General features: G+C 48.1%; 1 protein-coding gene across 5 annotated transcripts; it reads left to right on the forward strand.

Moving 5' to 3' along the window:
* The first annotated feature begins 523 nt into the window (after positions 1–523).
* On the forward strand, positions 524–17,751 carry cpne7 (copine VII). 5 transcript variants are annotated; one of them, XM_057024943.1, is made up of 17 exons: positions 524–1,075; positions 1,784–1,841; positions 1,956–2,245; positions 5,999–6,181; positions 6,381–6,455; positions 7,877–7,951; positions 9,823–9,906; positions 10,001–10,090; positions 10,244–10,342; positions 10,440–10,526; positions 10,725–10,784; positions 11,488–11,621; positions 14,952–15,006; positions 15,504–15,555; positions 15,680–15,813; positions 15,938–16,174; positions 16,906–17,751. In XM_057024943.1, exons 3-17 carry the CDS (start codon positions 2,072–2,074, stop codon positions 17,056–17,058), a joined length of 1,692 nt encoding a protein of 563 aa, XP_056880923.1. In that variant the 5' UTR covers positions 524–1,075; positions 1,784–1,841; positions 1,956–2,071; the 3' UTR covers positions 17,059–17,751. The 5 variants fall into 5 exon arrangements, with proteins under 5 accessions (XP_056880923.1, XP_056880930.1, XP_056880920.1 ...); XM_057024940.1 differs by having other exon boundaries at positions 525–1,075; positions 1,765–1,841; XM_057024934.1 differs by having other exon boundaries at positions 525–1,012; positions 1,765–1,841.
* Positions 17,752–22,321: the final 4,570 nt, after the last annotated feature.

Genomic DNA, 22,321 nt, shown 5'->3' on the forward strand with positions numbered 1-22,321 from the left:
CTTGTCTGAAGGCAACGTGTTTCTGCGTCAGACGCGTGCGCACAACGAGCAAGGAGGCCTAAATGTTTGAGAACTCTGAGTTTCTCCTGGAAAATCAATAAACTCGTAACGCCGCCAGGCTCTCAGCCAAATATCCTCCCCGCACGACGGACGCCTCAGCACTCCGCAGGTTTCTGAAGCCTCCCGCAGAATTAATTGTCGCAACAAGTGCAGCCCACACGCTAACATTATCATAAAGTGCGCAGACACATGCTTATTTTTTCCGGGTCTTTCGCCTTTGTTTTTGCCAAAAACTTTCTGTCTCTCTCTGTGACTCCCCCCCAAAAAATCTATGAACGTTATGCAATGTCTGGAAATACATTCATGAAAATAATACATCTGTGGGCGGACTGGAAAAGGTTGAAGCCAAAACATAGAAACCATATGTTATGTAAGACGCGCTGCTGTCAGCGATTTAGAAAATTATTTAGTTTTTCAAATAAACACGCGCGCGCATAAAAAAAAGATAGATTGCGGCAGAAAATGGAGAAATTAAGCTTCTGATTTCGCACAACTGAGCAGCTCATCAGCAATTGCTGTTCCATTAAATTGGAAGTTGGTAATATGAGCAGAGATTAGTTAGTGGAGCATTTAAACCGTATCCGCAACATGCAACGACAGAGTGATTACAGCAGATTTATCCTGGGGAAAATATGATTGAAAAGGCTACATTAATACAGTGAAGTGAAGTTTGCAGGTGTATAATGGATTGTCCTGGGATTCGCTCGCCATCTCATACGCGGATGTCAACAAGAACGCACGCACCCCAGCAGCCTGCGCGGATTCTGATGTGAAATGAAACTGGCGTCCCCGCATCGGCAGCTGGACTCCTGTCCACTCCCCGTCTCCACATGACGAGCCCACTCCCTCCTCTGAAGCTCTAACCAATGAGTTTGTGCGGAGGAAACAAATCCGCCAGCGCGTTATGGAAGACGCCTGAACAAGTGTGTTTAAGAGTGAGCAGCAACGACAGGTAGGAGCGCAGTCCTTCATTTGGTGGCCACCGTAGTTAATTGTTGCGGGAATTGTTTTGTTGGTGCGTTTTTTTCTCCTCTTTCTCTGCGTGCGCGCGTTTGCGGAGCCGCTGATTGTCTCGTTGGACGTGCGTAAAAGGCGTAGAAAAAGCGGCCAGTGACGGGCGATGTTCTCAAATGTTCTTTTCGCTGATTCGGACGCGTTACTTGAGGAGCTCTAACTGGACCCACCGCAACTGGTGTCCGGGTTTCAGCTGACAGATTTGGGGATTTAAGCTGGTGAATTGCTCTAAAGTGTTCCCGAGTGTTTCCCGAAATGGCTTTGATTAAGTTGTCGGATTGGCACGGCCATCCCCACTTCTGTCCACGCACCCCTCCGTCAGAACCTTGGATTTGGGGAGCAGCTCACACCTTAGAGATACGTCGATACTCTGGGGTTTGGGCGCGTTTTCAGAGCCACAGATGGCTGCTGATCCACGGGCGCTGTCCTCGCTGAAGCGGGCGCCGCTGCTCGACAACATTCACTTCCTTTCCCATTTGTGTGCTCGAGGACACTTTGGCACAGATGTCATAGGTTAAACCTCAAATTCACGGCAGTTTTGCGCGACCTCCTAGTTCCACTTTCATCAATCATTAAAACGGCATAAATGTTTCCTCCTAAGCTGAATGGAGTCTCCTGTTCTATTCGTGGATATCACAATATGCATAATATGCAGAGGCTGATATCAAGTGTGTTTCCATGTTGTAACAGACTGCATGTCATTAATCAGCCTCTTCAGGGACCTGATCCAGCTCCACCCTCATGCCCTGTTTGTCTTTATTAACGAGGTGAGATGATGTTCCTCACAATTGGGAGTAATGCTTAACCAGCTGTAATGACACCTCTGCTCTCGTTGGGGACTCAACGGGCACCTCTCTCCTCTCTCTGACATCTGTTCCAAGCCAAGTCCTGTGAGCGCGCCGCGTCCTCGCTGAGATCCTTCCACCCAGGAGTCGCCAGTCGCCTCGCGCCCCTCTCAGTTTTCCCCGATCGGACGCTCCCCTCAGCTCGAGCCAGGATGAACGAGATCCAGGAGGCCACCTCGCCTGCGACCAGCCTCAGCGGTCCGGCAGCCTGCGTCTCCAAAGTGGAGCTGCGCGTGTCATGCAAGGCTCTGCTGGACCGAGACACGCTGAATAAGTCCGACCCCTGTGTCATACTCATGGTCCAGACCAACGGACAGTGGACAGAGGTGAGCCCCTCCCTCCAAACCCGTTTCCTTTTTCTATTTGTATCAGTTCTCTCTGGGAGAAAAATGTAAATCTGGTATTTCCACAGTCATTTCATTCATTTCTTTGGCTTCCGCTTGCACGGGTTCAGATCATCCGAACCAGTTCACCTGAAACCAAACATCTCCGCCCTACAGAACCACCGGTCTGGCTCCACCCTGGTGATAAATCTCTCACGGTTTGGTGGATTTGCAGCTGTTTTTTTTTCCCTTTTTTCCCCAGGAAATGATCACAGCTCACACAACAGCTGTCTGACTCAGAGCAGAAAATGTCAGATGCGGAATACATTTGCAGAGGAGAACGCGAGCGTTCCTCTCAACTACTCATTAACTCACACCAGATTGTGAAGCCTGCTGTGTAGGATTCGGCGGGTGCGGCGCCGCGTGCACGAGCGTGTCCCACCGGCGGACGCACGTGGACAAACAGTGGGCTGCAAATGTGACGTGCGGCGAGTTGGCCCTCAGTGGGAAATGGAGGATTTCTTCCCTTGGTCTCGGGCTGACGTGGTGCGTGGGCACAAGGTCTCTCATTTTCCCGTTGATGAATTGATTGAGTTCCTGAGGGGGAGTCGAAATGCGGGCCTTCATTTGTTTGTTAACACAACACGGAATAACGGATTCTGCAGATAAATTTCGCCTGCGAATCCTTCATCCATCAAACGCCGATGTAATATTAAGAACAGTCCATGTCGGGCGCGGTTATAGCTTTTCCTCCCGATCTACGGAGGATGCCTCATGAGATGGCTGACCTGGGTACAGTGCAGCATATGTGAAAGGCTATTTTTGAAATGGATGTGCACACTCACACACACGTACCTGAGGTTACCACAATACCTGGCATCTTTTCCACTAATCATCACTCCATCCATGTGACATTGGCCTTGTCACATTCATTCATTCATTCATCCATTGATGCAGAAACACTCATTCTTGATAAACTGCCTTTAAACAGCAGCCTTGGGTCAAATGTTGTGTGGTAGCTTCCTAGAAGCTTCTGGCACTGAGCTCCTGGAGCTGTGGTCAATCTGAGGTCTCACACACACTTTTCCTTCATTTCTGCCTCCATATTAGGTTAGCTATAATATCGGGGCGAGATCTTTACGACAGCCACTCCAATTTTTCATCCCAAAATTGTCCTCCGTGACTGGCGAAAATCCTTTTTTTTTTCCTTTCCCACCAGCGTTACTTCTGGTCTTGAGATGTTGTTTCACTATTGAATAATTTCCATCCCGGTGCCATCTGTGTTGGGAATTGGAGCACTTCCAGGTGCAGCAGAGCGTCCTGGAGACATGATGCAGCCGTGCTGCTGGACTCGGGTCCCCTTTACTGTCCAGATACCGTCCACAGCTCACGCCTGACTGTGCCGGGCCAGTGGCTCGCCCCCGAGGCTGAGCAGCGGCGCTCTTCATGGTGCCTTTGGACCCATTTTAGCGCGACTGTTGGTACTTTCGCACCTGTTTCCTCACAAGGTCCTTTGCTATTGTTGTGCAGTTCATTTGCACCTTCCCCACCAAAACACTTTCATCTGTGGGAGACAGAATTCATCTCTTTCCTTTGTAGTAGCTCAGTGATGATCAGACGATGGTGGAGACTCACCTGCCTTTGGCTTACTGAGCTCTCTATCTATCTATCTATCTATCTATCTATCTATCTATCTATCTATCTATCCATCCATCCATCCATCCATCCATCCATCCATCCATCCATCCATCCATCCATCCATCCATCCATCCATCCATCCATCCATCCATCCATCCATCCATCCATCCATCCATCCATCCATCTATGTTATCCAAATCCTCTGCCAACCTGCTCGGCCTCCATTTGTTACTTACGTGCTCGTTTGAACAGCGGCTCGGCCCACTCACCACGCCGAGGCCCTCTGTCTCTTCCTGGCTCGGCGTAGCGTGGCCCCGCTGACCCGTAACTGCTTTTGAGCCGAGCCTCACGTCGTAATTGTCTCGCGTGAGAACAATTTGTGCAGGTAAAAAAAACGCAGGGAAGAGAAAAGGGTGGATCACACGGCTTTTTGGGCAAAGTGGATCAGCATGCTGCCACCATAACAAGCCGGTCTGTCCCCGGCGGGGGCTTGTTAAGGTGGAACTGCATAGATAATTTTCTACCTGTTGGACAGAAATTCTAGAAATCCTAAATTTTTCCTGTCATGTCGCTCTGGCTCGACACAAGCAACCTAACAGAAGGCGCAACCTACCCTCACTACAGCTCTGGTGAGCTTTTATCCACAAACAGACCCATAAGACTCACTGCAAATCTGTCGATCCAGATGGTGCAAAGAGGAAGGAGGAAGGAGGCAGGAAATGACAAGACAGAGAAGTGGGCATGAATGAGGCTCAGGGAGTCAAACCAGAAAGTTTCTCTTTCCCAAACTCTGCCATGATCGTGTTATTGCTTTTTCTGCTTGGATCTTTGTGAGAGAAACGAGTCAGAGACGAAGAAAAACTCCCGAGTGACACACGTGAATGGAAAAGAGAGGGATGTCAGACGTGGCAGGTGAATCGCTATAGCAACCCAGTAAGGGTTGAACCCAAGTCATCCCCTCGCTCCTCTGATAAAACATTAATATTGTGACATGAACGGCGCCCTCAGGCTGGTCAAAGCAGACGGGGATCAGCCAACACAACTCACACGTAGCCGCCACAGGCACCATTACAACAGCAGATGAGATCATAACGTTGGGGGGATGGCAGCTCGTTGCGTCACTGCGGGTCAGAAACACAGAATTCAGGCTAACGCGTGAGGCCGTTCCTCTGTTCTCGCAAAGAGAGCCGGCGTTCTTCCCTTCTTATGAAGAATTACAGTGCTGTGAGAGGTGGGATGAACAGTCTGTCTTTGTGGAGGCGCTAATCCCCAGACCTGTTCCCTCAGCTAAAATGCTGGTTTTGTTATATGCATCGGATTTTACCGCCAGGAAAAAGACGTTCCGTGAGAGCTTAATTTCTCAACCTCTGAACAGCTGGACTATTAGGCTTTCAAGGGTGTCTAAATGTCACATTATAATTCAATAATGGACACCCCAATGTGAAATAAATGAGGTTAAAAGTGTTGCTTTGCTGAACAATAGTGGCCCCTTTAATAAGAACCTGGATGCTGTGTGGTCGTTTTCTCGCGTAGGCAAGTTTATACGGCTTGTTGTTCTTAAGATTTCAGTCGTTTCCGATCTGGTTTTTGTCTCACCAATAAACTGAGAGGCAGGCTTTATGTGGTCATTGTGATTCCCAGTCTGGAGCAGCTCTGCTGGGAATGAACAAATGACATCGGACATCATGCCAGACCCAAAACAGCCCTGTTCATGATGCGCCCGGTCTGTCCCCCACTCACATTTAACACGAACACGGCATCACGACGCTTTTAGCTGTGAAAGAAAGACGAGTTTAGATTCCGATGCTGTTTCAAGACTCATTTGATTTGCTCTCGTGAGAAGATGGACAGCGTGTGGATGTTCACCAGGCTAAATCCAACATCATGAGCTGTTGGAAGAGCTCAGCTTTTCTTGTCAGGCTATTAAATAGAGGAGCGCGTGCTTTTCTATAGGCTGAGATTAAATGTCTGAGTCCACAGAAATTCTCACAAATCACCCCACAATGCAACATTTGCTCTGGTATTTAGATGGACGGCTGCTCCTCTGAAAGCAGCCCGATGTTCCATGGCCGTCGTGTTTAGGTGCACAAAAGTCTTCTTCTGTGTTTCCTCCCACAGTTGGACAGGACAGAAGTCATAAAGAGCAACTTGCACCCGGTGTTTGCCAAGGTTTTTTCCCTGGACTACTACTTCGAGGAGGTGCAGAAGCTCAGATTCGAAGTCTACGACATCCACGGCACTCACAGCATCGGAACCCGCGACGACGACTTCCTGGGTGGGGTGGAGTGCACCCTCGGACAGGTAGACAGATCTCTGCCCGCCAGTTCAGTAACCACGGTCGGTCACAGAGCTGAAGCCGGCGGCAGCATCCCTCTCTGCCTGCGCCTCTGACTGTTTCCCTCCGTCGGTGATAAATGCGTGTCGCCGCCCTTAATGACTCCCTGCACGCTGCTCTTCCCAGCGAGGAGCTGAAGGCTGACGTTTAACTTGATCTATGCAGATCGTCGCCCAGAAGAAGATGGTGAAGCCCTTGTTGCTGAAGTACGGGAAATATGCCGGCAAGTCCACCATCACGGTAGGCACGGGGTTTTTGTAGCGATGCTCGTTAGCGGTTTATTCCTCCTCTCAGCTACAGTATATTTATATATGCGCCCATTCGAGGCTCCTCAGGGACGTCTTCCACACACAGAATTGAGTGAAGCCATAAGAAAAGGCGGTCTGTGCGTGTGGGGTCCTGCATCCGATGTGAAATAGAAGATCTCAGTGCCCTTCGCTGGGTTTAGCTCTGGGCCATCTGGGGTCTGGACCCCGGACCCCCGATAACACGGGCAGACGAACTCATCCAATTTTAAATCTTATTCTTTTTATCTTTTGCCAGATTTGCGCTGAATCTCAATCAGAGCCAGCAGCAATGATCTTTTGAATGTCATTGGGATAACTGAAATCCCACTGGGGAGTTCCATCCAGGCAAATACACAGCTCACTGCACTCCAATAATGTCCCAGCCTTTCCAGAGCCCATTTCTTTCTTATTTATTGTATTTGCAATATTGGTGTCATTTCCTTCTGGTGTGCTCCCGGTGCCCTCAGGAATGTGATGTATATGTTCATATGTATGGGGAAAGAGAACCGGGAACTTAACGTTTTGGCTGCAGAAATACCGAACGATCTTACCCAGAACACTTTGCCCACATGAATTTTTATTCGTGTTCAACCTTCACAGATGATTCGAGCACAAGAGATGCGAAATGTTGCACAAAAGCAAATAAAAACATACATAAATTACAAAACGCCCACTTTCATTCAGCCCAGTTCACATTTTAACAAGTTAGCTGGGAGCAGTCGACCTATTACATATTTACATAATACCTGAATGGCAGCAGTTGCTTAGTTCATTCCCTGGCAACCACCCAGAAGATGGGTACAAGGTGTGGATTTTCTTATTGCAATCCCTGCACTCACCACTAGATGCCAACAAATCTAACATACTGCGCCTTAACTGAATGAGGAATTTAGTTTCAAACGGGTGACGTCACTGCCCAGCTTGAATGACAAAAAGTCCAAAGGTCCAGAGGTCCAAAGGTGGCAGCCTTTCTCCCTCAAGGATTTCCCTCCAGATGTAGCACAGTTTGACGGTTTTAGAGCCAGGCTACACGTCGACTCGGGGTCAGAACATGGCGGCTTCCAAACCTCAGATGGACAGAAAGAGCGACGCAGTGTAAACCAATCAGAGGAGAACCTGTCAGGAGGGGCTGCCTGATGAAGCCCGGGGCTCCTAATTTGCCCATCATATCTGTCAGGTCTTGTCAAACCCTCCACGCTGCGTAGCTGCAGTGAAGACCTGTCAGCTCCACACAGAGCTGCTCAGACGGGTCGGCCAGACGCAGAAGCTGGCGTTCACTTCTTAAAAACACCCAGAACATATTCGGGCGTTTAAACGTCCTTTTACTGGAATAATGTGGCGGATCCTGCTGAATAATCATGTTTCTCTTTTCAGGTGCATGCCGAGGAGATATCTGGCAACAACGGCTATGTGGAGCTCTCCTTCTGCGCCAAGAAGCTGGATGATAAGGTGAGAGAAAGAGGCTGGGTTCACATTTCATTAGCGATGGTTCAGCAGCGTTAGCGAGGTGATGATGATGATGATGATGATGATGATGATGATGATGATGATGATGATGATGATGATGATGCTGGTGACGACGGTGATGGTGATACTGCAGCCTCAGCAGGAGCCGCGCCGATGTTCATTTTCATACATAACTAGATATCTTTATAATGACACGCAGCTCTATTATGGCGGGGAGATAAAATCACTTTAAGGCTTTATTACACAGCCCCCCCACACTCCCCCCCCCACTCACATCTCACACTTGCAATCTGAAGAAGGAGCTTTTCAATCAAAAAGGCAGCAGGGGCTCACATTCACTCACAGCTCAACTCGTCTGAACTCGCAGGAGAAAGATGCAGATTCTGGGGTTTTTTTTGTGACAGTTGCCGTTTTGGTTCAAATCTGAAGGCTTCTTTAAGCTAAACATGAACCTCGCATTTAATGCCAGGACTTGAGCCTCGGAAGGTTGAAATTCCCTTACCAGTTTGGAGCTGTTACTCATTGGCCGGTGCGTCCCGGCTGTGTGCTGGAGGTGTTAGGAAGTATTTTACTCACGCTGAATATGAAGATCCTCCAGGATCTGCGTGAAAGTCAAGAAGCATCCCATGTGTGAGGCGCTCAACAGGAAGGAAGCGCCTCGGTTTCCTCCTCTACCCTCATTGGCCCGTGAGGAGAAATCAGTCCAGTTGAGGGTGAATGTTTGGCTGCGTTTGTTTGAATTCTTGTGGAGAATCTGTTGATTTTTTTTGATTTGATGCTGCAAATCAGTGGTGACGGATCACGCGAGACAGGCGGTGGCTCCTAAATGGACGCCTGATGAAGAGTGATGAAACAATCATTTTCTAATCAGTTGCATGTCATCTGGATCTCTTAATTTGGCTGCCGGTGGCGACCCGGCGCCGTATCGATCCCGGAGAATCGGCCATTAACGCGAACACGTCACGGCGTGCCGTCGTTGCTCGGCATTAATATCGCTGCGATTGCTGCCCGTGATTGAATTTCAACATTTGCGCGTGGCCGGTCCACACTGCTAGTGGTTGCCATGACAACAAAGCGAGGACAGCACGGCTTGGTTTCGCTCTTGTGTCCCCACGATGGACACCCACCACCCCCCACCCCTCAAGATGTATCTAATGTGGCGAGAATATGACAGTCGTTTGTCTCATTCTGTGCGTAGCCTCTGACCTACCCCCCACCCCCCACCACACACACACACACACCACACACACACACACACACACACAGAGTTGTCCGTTTCCTTTTTTTGATGAGTCTATCGACCTAAATCATCCCCACTCTGCTCTCAGAGGCAGGTAGTCGAGGCTCAGGGGAGGATTTAAGGTTGTTAAAAAAACCACCATGTAAACCTTTCAGAATCTTCGTTCTGTCTGTTGATGTAAAACTCATGGAATAACACAAGGATTTGGTGCAGGAGATTAAACGCATTTCCCTCAATCTCAGCTCACCCCCGCCACGCTGTGCTGTGCATTCTGTACCTGCTCCTCCCTGACCTTTATTCACAGAGACAATTGCCCTTTTTGCAATATGAGTCAACAAAACACCCCAGCAGCCAGTCGAGACGCATTATAAGACATTTGAATATTTTGTTTTTTTCCCTGTAATCGTACCTACAGAAAGGGCACAACAGGATAACTATAACAGAAATATTTACTTCAGCCTTCAGTCAAATTTTCTTCCAGTTTAAGTTGTTCCTATTTGTTAATAAGGTTTGTTAATAGAACATTTCCGCTGTTGTCTCAGACCAGAGGAGCCTCATTAGTCTGCCTGTCTAACTGCTCCTGGACCATCCAATCACGCTGTTCTCTCCGCAGGACCTCTTCAGCAAGTCAGATCCTTTTTTAGAGATTTACCGCATCAACGACGACGACACCGAACAGCTTGTGCACAGAACCGAGGTGCGTTCGGAGCCCGTCCTCACGTACGACGACAGATGCTTGTGTCGGCCCGCCTCCTAACGTGTGTGTGTGTGTGTGTACTCCACTCCAACAGGTGATTAAAAACAACCTGAATCCTGTGTGGGAGCCGTTCAAAGTCTCCCTCATATCCTTGTGCAGCTGCGACGACGAGCGCAAGCTCAAGGTAACGGAACCCTAGCGACTGTGAGCGGGGATGCATCCCAGATGCAGAACTTTTGAAAAAAGGGGCGCGATATTTGCACGCCCACTCAAAAATAGCGCATGAATTTTGTGACCCCGGAGAACGACGGTGACGAGCTGTGTCTGTGCGTCGCAGTGCCTCGTGTGGGACTACGACTCCAGGGGGAAGCACGATTTCATCGGCGAGTTCTACACAACGTTCAGGGAATTGCAGAAAATCTCCAGTGGGAATAAGGTCAGTGGACGAAGAGGCGGCGTGCCGATCCCGCCGCCGACCTGGTGGCGCGCCGATAACGTCCTGTGGCTCAAGTCGCCGTGCTTCTTTGTTCAAGGTGACGTGGGACTGCGTGAACCCCAAGTACAAACAGAAGAAGAGAAACTATAAGAATTCTGGAGTTGTCATCCTCAGTGAACTCAAGGTGGGAACCCGGAGGCAGAAACGCCGCATGTCTGTCGGAGTCGTCTGTGGATATTTGTTATTTTTAGCTGCCGTGCCAGAATATTTAACCTCTGCTGTCAGCAGATTTGTTGAGTAGATCCTATTTTAATTGCCAACGCCTCTGAGCACTTAAGGGTTTGCTTTTGACAAATCTTCTCATTCCCTCTGTCCCCTGCAGCTCCACAGAGTGTACTCCTTCTTAGATTACATCATGGGAGGATGCCAGATTCACTTTACGGTAATTTGAGCGGCCTGTGTTTAGCCACGCTTCAGTGCAATTAAGTTTTTTAGCTGCAACGAGTGGCCCTGATTTCTGTGAATGAAGCCGCTGCCAAGTCCCCTGCCCGTTAGCGCTACGCGCGGCAAGCGGCTGGAATACGAACAGGCTTCCAGATAAACAGATGTTGGCGCGGCTTCTCTGAAGTAAAGCGTGAAGCCTCTGTGCCTTCCGTGTTTCTCCACTCGAGCCCTCATCACCTGGTCTGGCGGCTGGAAGACGGAAGCAGTAAATCGGAGTAACGAGGACCCCTCCAGTAGCTTAGATTAGATTAGATTAGATTCAACTTTATTGTCATTACACATGTCACAAGTACAAGGCAACGAAATGCAGTTAGCATCTAACCAGAAGTGCTTAAGTAGCGAATAAAACTGTGATGGGTATATACAATATATACACACAATGATATATATTTATGATATCAATCTATATGTTTGTATTTACAGAGTTCAGATATGTAAAGGGTATATAAAAGTCTTTGCAACCAAGATATATATATATATATATATAGCTGCTGCTCTTCCTTCCTAAAGTAGCTTGTGTTAGCGTACGAGAGCCACGTGGGTGTCAAATCACCGATTCCCACCTTAGATCAGGTATCCCACGTAGGAGCAGCAGACACGGCACTTCCAGATTGTTTATCTTGCACCTGTAATACTCTCAGGTCGCCATCGACTTCACGGCGTCCAATGGCGACCCGAGGAACAGCTGTTCTCTGCACTACATCAACCCCTATCAGCCCAATGAGTACCTGAAGGCCTTGATAGCCGTGGGGGAGATCTGCCAAGACTACGACAGGTTTGGAGGTTCTTTTTCTTTGTTTGTTTGTTTGTAGATCAAGTGTGTTTCGTGGGTACAAAACTCATCTCTCCCAGGGAAAAATGACGCCACAAGGGGCTTCTTACTGCCAAAATGTGCCGCTCCGCCCGGACCACAGCAAAAGGATTGTAATGGAAATTCTGGAGCACTGCAGGTTATTCCGCTTCTGCAGCAGCTGGAGTTGCTATGGAAATCGGCTGTGTGTGGAGCTTCCCCAGTAGTCACGCTATGTTTTCAAACTTGGTGTGACACCAGCTCACATCATGTTCGTCTTTGTGGGCCAGTTTTAATCAGCGCTGAACTCGTGGTTAAGCAGAAGCCGCCACGCTCAGTAAAATTAGAGCAGACGAAATTGGCTGCCGCTATCAAATATGCATGAGGATAATCTAGAGCTAGATGTCAGTCAAGGACGCTGACCCGAAACTGACTCCTGGTCCAAGCATTTCTGGATGTCCAGGATCCCGCAGCCACTCAGAAAAGAGACATTTCTATCATCAATCAACAGTTCGGTCCCGTCATCGCTTTGGATGCTGAAACCAAGCAAATGAATCACCAGTTTCTTCTCTGACAGCGGCATGAATGAGTGAGTGGCCTCGTGCGCGGGGTTTTCGCAATAAATCCGAGACCGCCAAGCGTTTCTATAAATTGACCACAGGCCTTTAAGTTGCAGCCGGGAGGACTCAGAGGCCTTCCCTCCACATTAATATTTTACAGTTAACAAAAGCGTTGTTGTTTACCAATGTTTGCTTTCATTCTCACCCTAAATTCTTAACTAACTCGAGAAATATTTCCTGCCTGGTAGGATGTAAATTCCGGCTTGAATTCAACCCTCGAGGACTGGATTTGACCTCCTCTGATGGACTTGCCCGTCCTTAATCCAAACTATTAATCCAAACTATTACACACACACACATTCTTGGACTTCTATCTTTATGAAGACCAAGACCAGGCATGATGCATTATCCAGCTCCTTACCTCTACTGTAACCGTCCCAGCTAACCCTCGAACCCTGTTCCTAATCTAAACCCAACTCTGACCTCGACCTCAGAGCCTCGTCTTAACCCTCAAACGGTCCTTTGAGGTTGCCAGGCCCAGCCAAAATGTCCTAGCTTCCAAAATGTGTCCTCACTTTGCAAGTCGAATGTAGATTTTGGTACTCAGTATGTACAAGACACACACACACACACACACACACACACACAAACCCCTCGCTGTGCATGTGACTGTGTTGCGAATAAAGGCCTCCACTGTTTGGTCTTCACTTTATGGCCTCAGAGGAGGCTGCATATGTTTTTTTAATGTGGATAACTCAATGACACTTTCTTCTGCATATCTGCTGCAGCCACTGGTCCTCCTGGGGTTCTCCCATATGGCCGGAGGGATAACAGCATGGTGTAGAATCTCATATAGAACCAGAGGACGTGCAAGATGGATCCTATTTAAGATGTCATTAGAAAGAGTAGTTGTATATTTTATACAGAAGGTGAAGGTGGTGGTTTGAGCTGAACATTTCACTCTTTAACACTGATAATCTCAACCACATCAACTCAACCTGCGGCTGCGGGGAGCATTCTAGCTTTGCAGGTAGCGTCTGATTAATGGGAAAATATTCCAAGTATATGTTTGAGAGGGGAAAAAAATACTCACATATGTCGAAAGTAAGCCAGAGGAGGATTAACACTCTGACTCCTGATTTATGCAGATCCTCCTATTGAATATCAGGGGAGCACTATCAGGCTAATTATAGCCTCCAAGTGATAGTATTGAAGACACTGAAATCCTGCCGCATTAAAAGCAGGGACCGTGGCGCGTTGTCGTTGCGCGCGTTAGCATGTGCAACATACCTGGGAATGTGCTTCTGGTCATGCAGCTACAGAGCGTGTAGGCAGGCCCTGCCTCTCAAGTCAGAGTTGTTATTGAGGTGTAAAATGTGGGCACGCAACCCTTTTAGCCTTTAGTGAATATTGGTGATGTGGGATTTTAGAGTCCTTGCAGAGGAGTGCATTATGGAGCTGGAGTGATTAGCTTCAGTCTGTGTGGGCAGAGGCTCGTTTATCTCGCTGAGAGGACGGTCAAGCTGGGTTCTCTTTCTTTACAGACAAAAAGTAAAGGAACCAGGATCAGTGTGTAGCCCACAGGAGAGCTGTGGTCTTTTAGGGAGCAGCAGTATGGGGCAATCATGCAGATGTGCTGGATGTGAACAGATAAAAATCTCATCACTGGATCAGAAATGATTCTTTAGCACTAAAATCCTTTTTTTTCTGAGGTGCTAATCGATGGAGGAGAGGTCAGGAACGCCAGGTTCATCTCTGACAGATACACCTCCATTACTTCTGCTCCAGTTTACACGTGTTCGTGTTTCCCGCTGTGCTGCAGGGGCTGCTGTTTCTCTGTGTGCATCATTGATTTTCCGGCTGAAACCCGTGCAGATGCGCGGTAAACGAATTAGGATTTCACGGTAAAAGAACGGCGTCACGAGAATTCTGCGAAGAGCGTTTTACACTTTGTTTGACTTAAAAAAAAAGAAAGTTCCTTCTTGTTTTACACCCACCGCAGGTAATTACTCACCTCCTCGGAGCCAGTGGACAAAGAACCCTGCAGCCCCCGTGAGAACGTGGCCGCCGCTAAAATCAGCATCAAAAGAAATGAATGTGTTTTAAATGTTCCCCCGAATCTGTTGCGCTGCAGGTGCTTTTTCAGATTACTGAGCTGGAGAATCTGAGGTTTGCCGGTCATGAAGGGAAGCAGACTAAATGTTCAGATAAAGGGGGAGGGGCATCTGCATCAGCTCTGCAGCTTCTACTAATTAGCGTCTTATCTGTTGTCCTGATGTGGGTATGCAAAACGAGGAAAACCAGATGCTCTCAAAAGACGAGGATTGTCTGGCATTCAGAACCAGCCAAAAAATGTTTTGGTCCACATCCGGAGAGGAGCTGACAAATCGGGTCTCGTCCTGTCATTCTCGTCATGCTGCCACGACGTTTTATCTTTCTGCCCCCCCCCCCCCCGGGAACTTTAAAAAAAAAGTAATGTCTGTTTATTTGCCAGCGAGATCAAATGTGCAGCCCGTCAGGACTGGCAGCACCTCTTTCAGCAGGTGTGCAAACGCTGGCAGTGGGATTGATTTTAAATTGTAATTTGAGCTTTTAACATTTATGATATGCAGGGGAGGGGGAGGGGGGGTGGTGCCCTTGGAAATATGAACAGATGGATAAACCAGCGAGGCATTCTCTTTACCTCGCTCTCAAAAAGGACTATTAATAAGCAGCAAACACAAATGTGACCAATTGATTTGTTTGTTTGTTTCAGCGACAAAAGATTTTCAGCTTTGGGGTTTGGAGCCAGAATTCCTCCAAATTATGAGGTAAGGATCTGCGACTCACTCCACAAACAATCTCAGCCCCGTCGTCCACGGCTGCGCCTTCTCGGAGATTTACGCTGCACGAGCCCGTGTTGTCTGGAGGCTCAATTTATTTCCCATCTCTGACTCATTACTGAGTCTGTTCACAAGTTCCTGGTCTTAAAACATCGAAATGACTGTGGTCCAAAAACGTGACGCAGAGTCGTGTCACTGCTGCCTTCATGCACTAATTCACGGCTACATCCATCAAGCCCTCAGGAGGGGGTATGCAAGTACTCATGCATACAGCGCACACACACACACACACACACACACACACACACACACACACACACACACACACACACACACACACACACGACACATCTGATCAGGCTATATACATGATATCTGTCATATGGGTAGCTGCTATCATACATATCAAGATCGGGTTCATGTGTTCATCCATGTTGGGCAGCTGGAGGTCCTAACCACTTCATCTCCCCCTCCCCCGCCTGCAGGTTTCTCATGACTTTGCCATAAATTTCAATCCAGAGGACGATGAATGTGAAGGTGAGGAGCAGCCTGTGGATTTCAATGGGTGTGTGCGGGTGTGTGTGTTTGACCAATGTTGTCAGGCGGTTGACGGACAGCTGTATCCCTGCCCTTGTTCTCTTGCTCCCCCTCTTCTGATCAGAGATCCAAGGAGTGGTGGAGGCCTACCAGAACTGCCTTCCTAAGATCCAGCTGTACGGCCCGACCAACGTCTCTCCCATCATTACCAGGATAGCTAAACTGGCAGCAGGTGATGGCAACATCAAGGATGCCTCCGTGAGTGTCCCTTTAGATCTGAGGCGTACGCATCTACACGGTTTATTTGCTGTCTGTACTTCCTGGTTCTGGTTGACGGGTGAGCCGCAGTAAATCAACGCTGGCGCCTCTTCTCCTGCTCCAGCGGTACCACATCCTGCTCATCCTCACCGACGGCGTGGTGACGGACATGGCGGACACGCGCGAGGCCATCGTCCGAGCCTCCTACCAGCCCCTCTCCATCATCATCGTGGGAGTGGGCAACGCCGACTTCACAGACATGCAGATTCTGGACGGGGACGACGGAGTCCTGCGCTCGCCAAAGGGCGAACCGGTCCTCCGGGACATCGTGCAGTTCGTGCCATTCAGAGACTTCAAAACGGTCAGTTTCTTTCGCCGTCGCCCTTCACGCGGTCACCTTCGGCTATCTCCTCGGACACGTTTGCTACGGGCACGCGCGTTCGTTTAAAAAGAGCAAACAGGACGTTCGCTGGCTTTACTGGGGCTGCAGATGGGCACCGTGATCTGGAGGAGGACCAGATCATCAGCGACAGTTCGGCCTGTCTGCTGCGCGTTCCAAGGAAGAAACGTGTTCTAGCATTCAAACACGACGGGACGTTCGTCCCCACGTGATTTAGTCACCATTAATTGCATTTAATGGGAGACAGAGTGATAAATTTGTGGAAGTGCGGGAAGCTAATTTCCCTTACTGATCCAAGCGCACGGTTTACTGGGAAAAATCAAACTTGTTTAAGAATCTCTGACCGCGAAGTAATGACACAGAGTTCCGGGGCAATTTGGCTCCAGCCTTAAACTGTTTTCAATTGCGCATTTCGACACTCTGGTGGAGTTTTTACTGGTAAGTTGTGTTTCTTTTTTCCCTCCCGTGCGTACTGAAGAGCAGAACGCTGCATTTAAACACTGACTCAGTTCCAGGCCGCTCGTGGACCCGAGGAAGATGAGTCACGAGCTCTATCTTTACTGGAGCATGATCTCAAACAGAGATGGATCCTCCGACACTGTTTGCAGCATCTCACAGTTGAATATTTAAATGCAATTTCTTGAGCTTTTGCCTTTTTAAAAAAGACACAAACGTCCTTTTTTTACTTGCAGGCTTCACCTGCAGCCCTGGCCAAATGCGTTCTGGCGGAGGTGCCTAAGCAAGTGGTAGAGTACTACAGCCATAAGGCCATCGCCCCCATGTGTCCGCTGAGGGACTTAAGGACCCCCATCCTCAGCCCCGTTGCCACCACCCCGACAGAATAACCGCCGGCGCTGTTTGTGGGACCAGCCCTTCGACCAGTAAAGCGGACTGGAGGACGGGAAAGGACGCATGCTTTGGGACGATTGAGAAGGACAAAAGAGTAAATCTTTCTAAATGTGTTGTTAATCAGTTATTTCACTCCACACCGCTATCAAATGTTTACAAAGGGACAGTGGCTGTATTTTTGTTGATTTATTTGTTCCTCTGCTAATCCGGCATCTCTCCCTGGCTGTGCAAATTGACAGCTCTCTCAGCACCAGGAGTCTTAGAGGACTGTTTGTCTCCCCTGATTTTTATGCATGCAGGCCAGTTCTTCGTTTTTTTCCATCGATTGGATGCTCGCTTATTTTTCCCTCCGTGGCTATGAAATCCAGCGCCTTTTATGTCGCCGTTCTGTCATACATTCAGGCAATTTTGAAGATGTGCTGTAGAATATGCTGTATATGTTGCAATTATAGCAGAGAGCTGGCGGGAAGCAGAGATGCGGCACTCCGATCTGTTATTACCATCACTCACTGGAGTGTGCGGAGCTGTCGGATCGGCCAATCGCGACCCCGATTAGGAAGAAATGGAGGTTAAGAGAAGACGATAGAACGATGGGAATAATTCTAGTTAACTGGCATTATGATGATCTACCAGTGAAATGTAAATTCTTCTCCTGAGATGTTGATAAAAATAAACAGCATAAACAGTGATCACTGTCGGCCTTGTCTAACACACACAGCATCGTAGCCTACGATGCTAACACCTTTAGCCGTTTACTAGCTTAGCATATGCAGGAATGTGGTTTCTCTAACCATCAAAGTGGCTGTATTTCATTTCCAGTATCAAAGCGGTAGCAATTTTTCCATTTCCATAATGTTTAAGACGTGATGTATGAACATACATGATGAAAGGGAGCAGAAGGTCGAAGCAGAAGCTTGATAAAGTGGCAGATTCAACATTTATTCATATTCAACACTTATTAAAATAAAATAAGTAAAATTCCTCAGTGGCATTCATCAGAAAAACAAGTGCTGCAGCAGCAGAGTAAATCGTCATTTTTCTATAAAAGCCTCAGCCTTCACCCTCGTCGCCTCTGATGGCGCCGTCATGGCGAAAAGACTCTCCACCTGCAGTCTTATGGCAAACGCCGGCTTCAATGTGAAGCAACAGCAGCTAAACACGGATGAAACACGCCTGAGACGTGGTGGTCACCATCACGAGCGCTGGCAACAATGAGCAGAATGTTTTTCTTTACTATTAACAGCCTCTTTCTTTTGAAACTAAATGAAGCGCATGCAAACACTAAAATTAGCATCCGTGTGCTCGCTCTTAATGAAGCACAAAATAGAGCCCCCGCCCCCACGCAACACAAACAAACAAACAAACAAACAAAGGCGATATTCGCTTGATTTGCGTTCATACGCAGGGATAACGTAGAGACGCTGTGAGTGTGTGTTTGCAGCCCAACATTTGCTCTGTCTTTGGTAGTAACGGCGTATTTGTCCTCCGCGTCACCATAAACACAGATTCACAGAAAACAAGTGTTGTATATCAAGTGATTATATCAAGTCTTGGCTGTTCCAGCAGAAACACACACACACACACACACACACACACACACACACACACACACACACACACACAGGCTAGAAATATTAATCTGACTTTGGTTTGTCCTCCAGTGCTTCACCAGCCTTCAAACACAGACTATTGACTTCCCATGAAAGCACCTAAACATGGTTGCTGCCCTCCGACCACTCCAGAAGACCAGAGCTGCCGTGAGGTTCTTCAGTCACGACGCATCACAGGATGAGGGCCCATCGATCGAGCTCTGGAGCCACGCACAGCTTCTTGAATGAAAATGCTGTTGGGAGGTCCTGGGCTACAGTTTCCAAACAGGAATTGAATAACTGTACAAATACACATGCAGGGATCAGAATTCCTCAAGAACGTGGCGGTTGGGTCCCGTGTCACCTGTTTAACTGCTCAAACTGCTTCCAGTGCGATTTAATTGGCAAATTTGACCTTCTGCCACCCACCAAAGCAAAATCTGGATATCTGGAGCCCAGTGCTGCAGCGGTGATTTAATCCCTTCATTGTGATCCATTTCTCTGAGAACGAGACAAATAAACGAGCAGAAATTCATGTCCAAATGGAACGCCGCGTTATGTATTTCTGCCGCGATAGCAGCGAGCGGAAACTCCCGAGACAATGAGCCCGAGGTTCACAGGGCCAACTGGGGATTGAAAGAGGAGCCAGGAAAGAATTTGCTGAGCTCGTTTCGTCTTATCTCAGCTTGTCTATTGTGACACTAAATTACCAAGTTGCGGGTTTAACACAGGTGTAATTTCCTGCATATGATCACACCCAGAGAGGGCTTCACGTCCTGCAACGGCCTGGTGGCTGGAAGGCGACTCCGTGCACCAGTGATAAATATTCCATCTCTTACATTAGGGATGTGTTTCTTGCACGTGGGTTGAGCTCCACTCTTGATGCTAATACGCAACCCAGCCTTCACGCTAACCACTCTGCGCGCAGGCTCCCCTGTTTTGCATCCAGGTAAATCAATCCCATCATTTCCCTTAAACTGCCTCCACCATTTGTTGCCGTGTTTAATAAATCTTGGGGGGTTTTATCAGCAGTGACATATTGCATCAGCCTGTGGTTGTTCTCCATTATCCACTAATCTGACTCACAAAACACTTTCTCGCCACTGCTGCGGAGGGGGTGAATAGGACGGTCTTGATGCGCCTGATGAAATGTAAGCGGCGCCGCGGCGCCCGCGTTCGCCCTCCGCGGCCGGGCTGCTGATACTGCCAGCACATATTGCAGGGGAAGAGGAGCGGGGCCTGCTCTTTAATTCCATCAGACAGCTCCTTTTATTTAACAACCATTGTCGAGAGCGCTGAAAAACGGTTGTTTCCATGGCGACGCCTACTTGTGGGGAGACACAGACCTTCGTTTTTGTCAGATCCAGGGACAAAGATGCAGGATGCTTTGCGAGGCACCGGGAGGAGGGCGCCCTCACATTATTATGGGGAGGGGGGGAAAAAAGAGAAAGCTTTGATGATGTTTTTTTTGTTCCTTTCCTCAAGGCTACAGCAGAGACGTGTGTCTCAGGTGAGCTGCAGACGCTTCTTCATTTGCTCCCTCCCTTCTTTATAACCCTCTTTCTGTGGCCGGCTCTGATTTATGGCCACAATTAAAGAACATTCACCACCACTTAACATTCAGCGGTGATAAAACCGGCGGTGGGCTTGCAACCTTGAACCAGGGTGGTGTTGTTTAGTGGAATCAGCTCATTGCCTTCGTCTTATCAAATTACACCTTTAATGTTAGCTCAGCCGGGCTTCCCTAACTGCTCCGGCTCCGAGGTCTGTACTGTAGCCGCCGGCAACCGAGAAGGCAGGAAGGGGTTTATTCTCCAAGGCTGGCGATGGCTGCCCGTAATGAGGAAATGACTAATAAGAGATGGAGGATGGGAACTTGCAGTCACAATTAGCCGTCTCCTCCTTCCCCCAGGGGAACAGAACACACCTTTGAAATGCTTTAATCTGGCTCATCTGATGTGGTTTCTAACATGCTTTACACCCTGCCTGGCTGTGCACACGCTGAATGGCACATATAGACAATTAATCACGCGCTCTCTCTCTCTCTCACACACACACACACACACACACACACACACACGCTCATCAAAGAGAGGGGGCTGAAGATGAATAATGATATTTCACAAGCTAGCAGAAACGTCCTGTGCTCTCCCAGTTCTCCCAGTCTCCAGCTGTTTTCCCAGCATCCCTCGGCGGAGCAGGTCTCCCAACACATGTCGATAAATGAGTCGTCCTCGTTCACACATGCTGCTCGGGAACACAGTTGCAATTCTGTCTTTTCTCTATTGACTGTCAGAATAATGTGGCGCCGTGTCACAGCAGAATTTTATTCTGACCGTCATTTTTGACTCCATTCACATTCGAGCTCTCATTTCTCACACACACACACATTTTAATTCTGGGCTTCGGTTTAGCCATTGTTGGCGCTTATGAGCAAAACAAACAACGCTTGACTATGAGCAGTCAATGTGTGTTTAGTCAAAACATGAATATTTAAGTACAATTCTGTCATATTGTCCAAGTACAATGTGTGGCAGATTAAAAAACAAAGAGAGAACCAGACAAAGCAGTGAAATTCTAATAGCTTCAGAATGATTGGGGACACGTTAGCATACTAGCGTAATAGAGTTGGTGGAAATCATCACAATTTAATGGGCGCACGTGCTTTTGGTTCGATGTTGCCATTTTTCAGCAACTCAAACTCAAACTCAGAGGGAAAACCATCAGTTTCCACTAAAACTGGACCCAATTTCACTGCCATCCATGAGCAAGTTGTTCAGCCAGTTCTGCAGAATGACGCCTCGCTGATGACGCATGAGGATGAATCATTACCGTTTCCTCATGACTCCAAGAGAAAACTCAAACCCAAATTGACCTCCAACTGGCCAACTCACTCGCAGCAGTAATGGCACCTCTGAAATACAGCAAAGCGTCCAGAACTAATTACATTGTGTTTCCTCGGGTCTGTAAAGTGAATTGCTGATTAACTGACCACAGTAACCATTAAACAGTATCTCTCCCAAGTGTTCTCTCTGGGAAGGGTCCTTTTCACATGTGGCTGCTCCTCCGTCTGCACTGATATGCTAACTGAATTAGCCTCCTGAGTAGCTCGTTGTCCCAGTTGGAGACAGCAGTGCTCAATCATAGAACTTGCTCCTCTAATTGTGTTTCTTTAATTGATAAAACTTCCACCCGTTTGTACCGGTGGTCCATTGGTTTTATTCCGGGTTCATTTGATTTTCTCTCATCCTAATGGCAGCAGCTGGACAACCCTCATAACTAGAGACGTGTTTAACGATCAAAATCAAAACGACACTGGATGCATTTGAAGGGTAATTGAAGGGAAATATGGCAAAGAGGAACTTTTTTTTAATAGATATAAAGATAACAACACGATATGTGTGTGTGTGTGTGTGTGTGTGTGTGTGTGTGTGTGGTGTGTGTGTGTGTGTGTGTGTGTGTGTCCTGTACGCGACGAAATAGTTGTTTCTTCGTTACTACAACCGTAGCAACAACACTGGAATGATGAGTCACGAAGAGTCGTGGAGACACCGCTGATGTCTGGTCCAATTATTACATGTTAATGGGCTAAACTGGATGAACTGGCGCCTGCTAATGAGTGTGAGCACATCAAGTTAGCAGAGCACCTTTGAGTTTCACGATGATCACT

Source organism: Takifugu flavidus, chromosome 2, assembly GCF_003711565.1.
Source record: "Takifugu flavidus isolate HTHZ2018 chromosome 2, ASM371156v2, whole genome shotgun sequence".
In the NCBI taxonomy this organism is placed as follows: domain Eukaryota; kingdom Metazoa; phylum Chordata; class Actinopteri; order Tetraodontiformes; family Tetraodontidae; genus Takifugu; species Takifugu flavidus.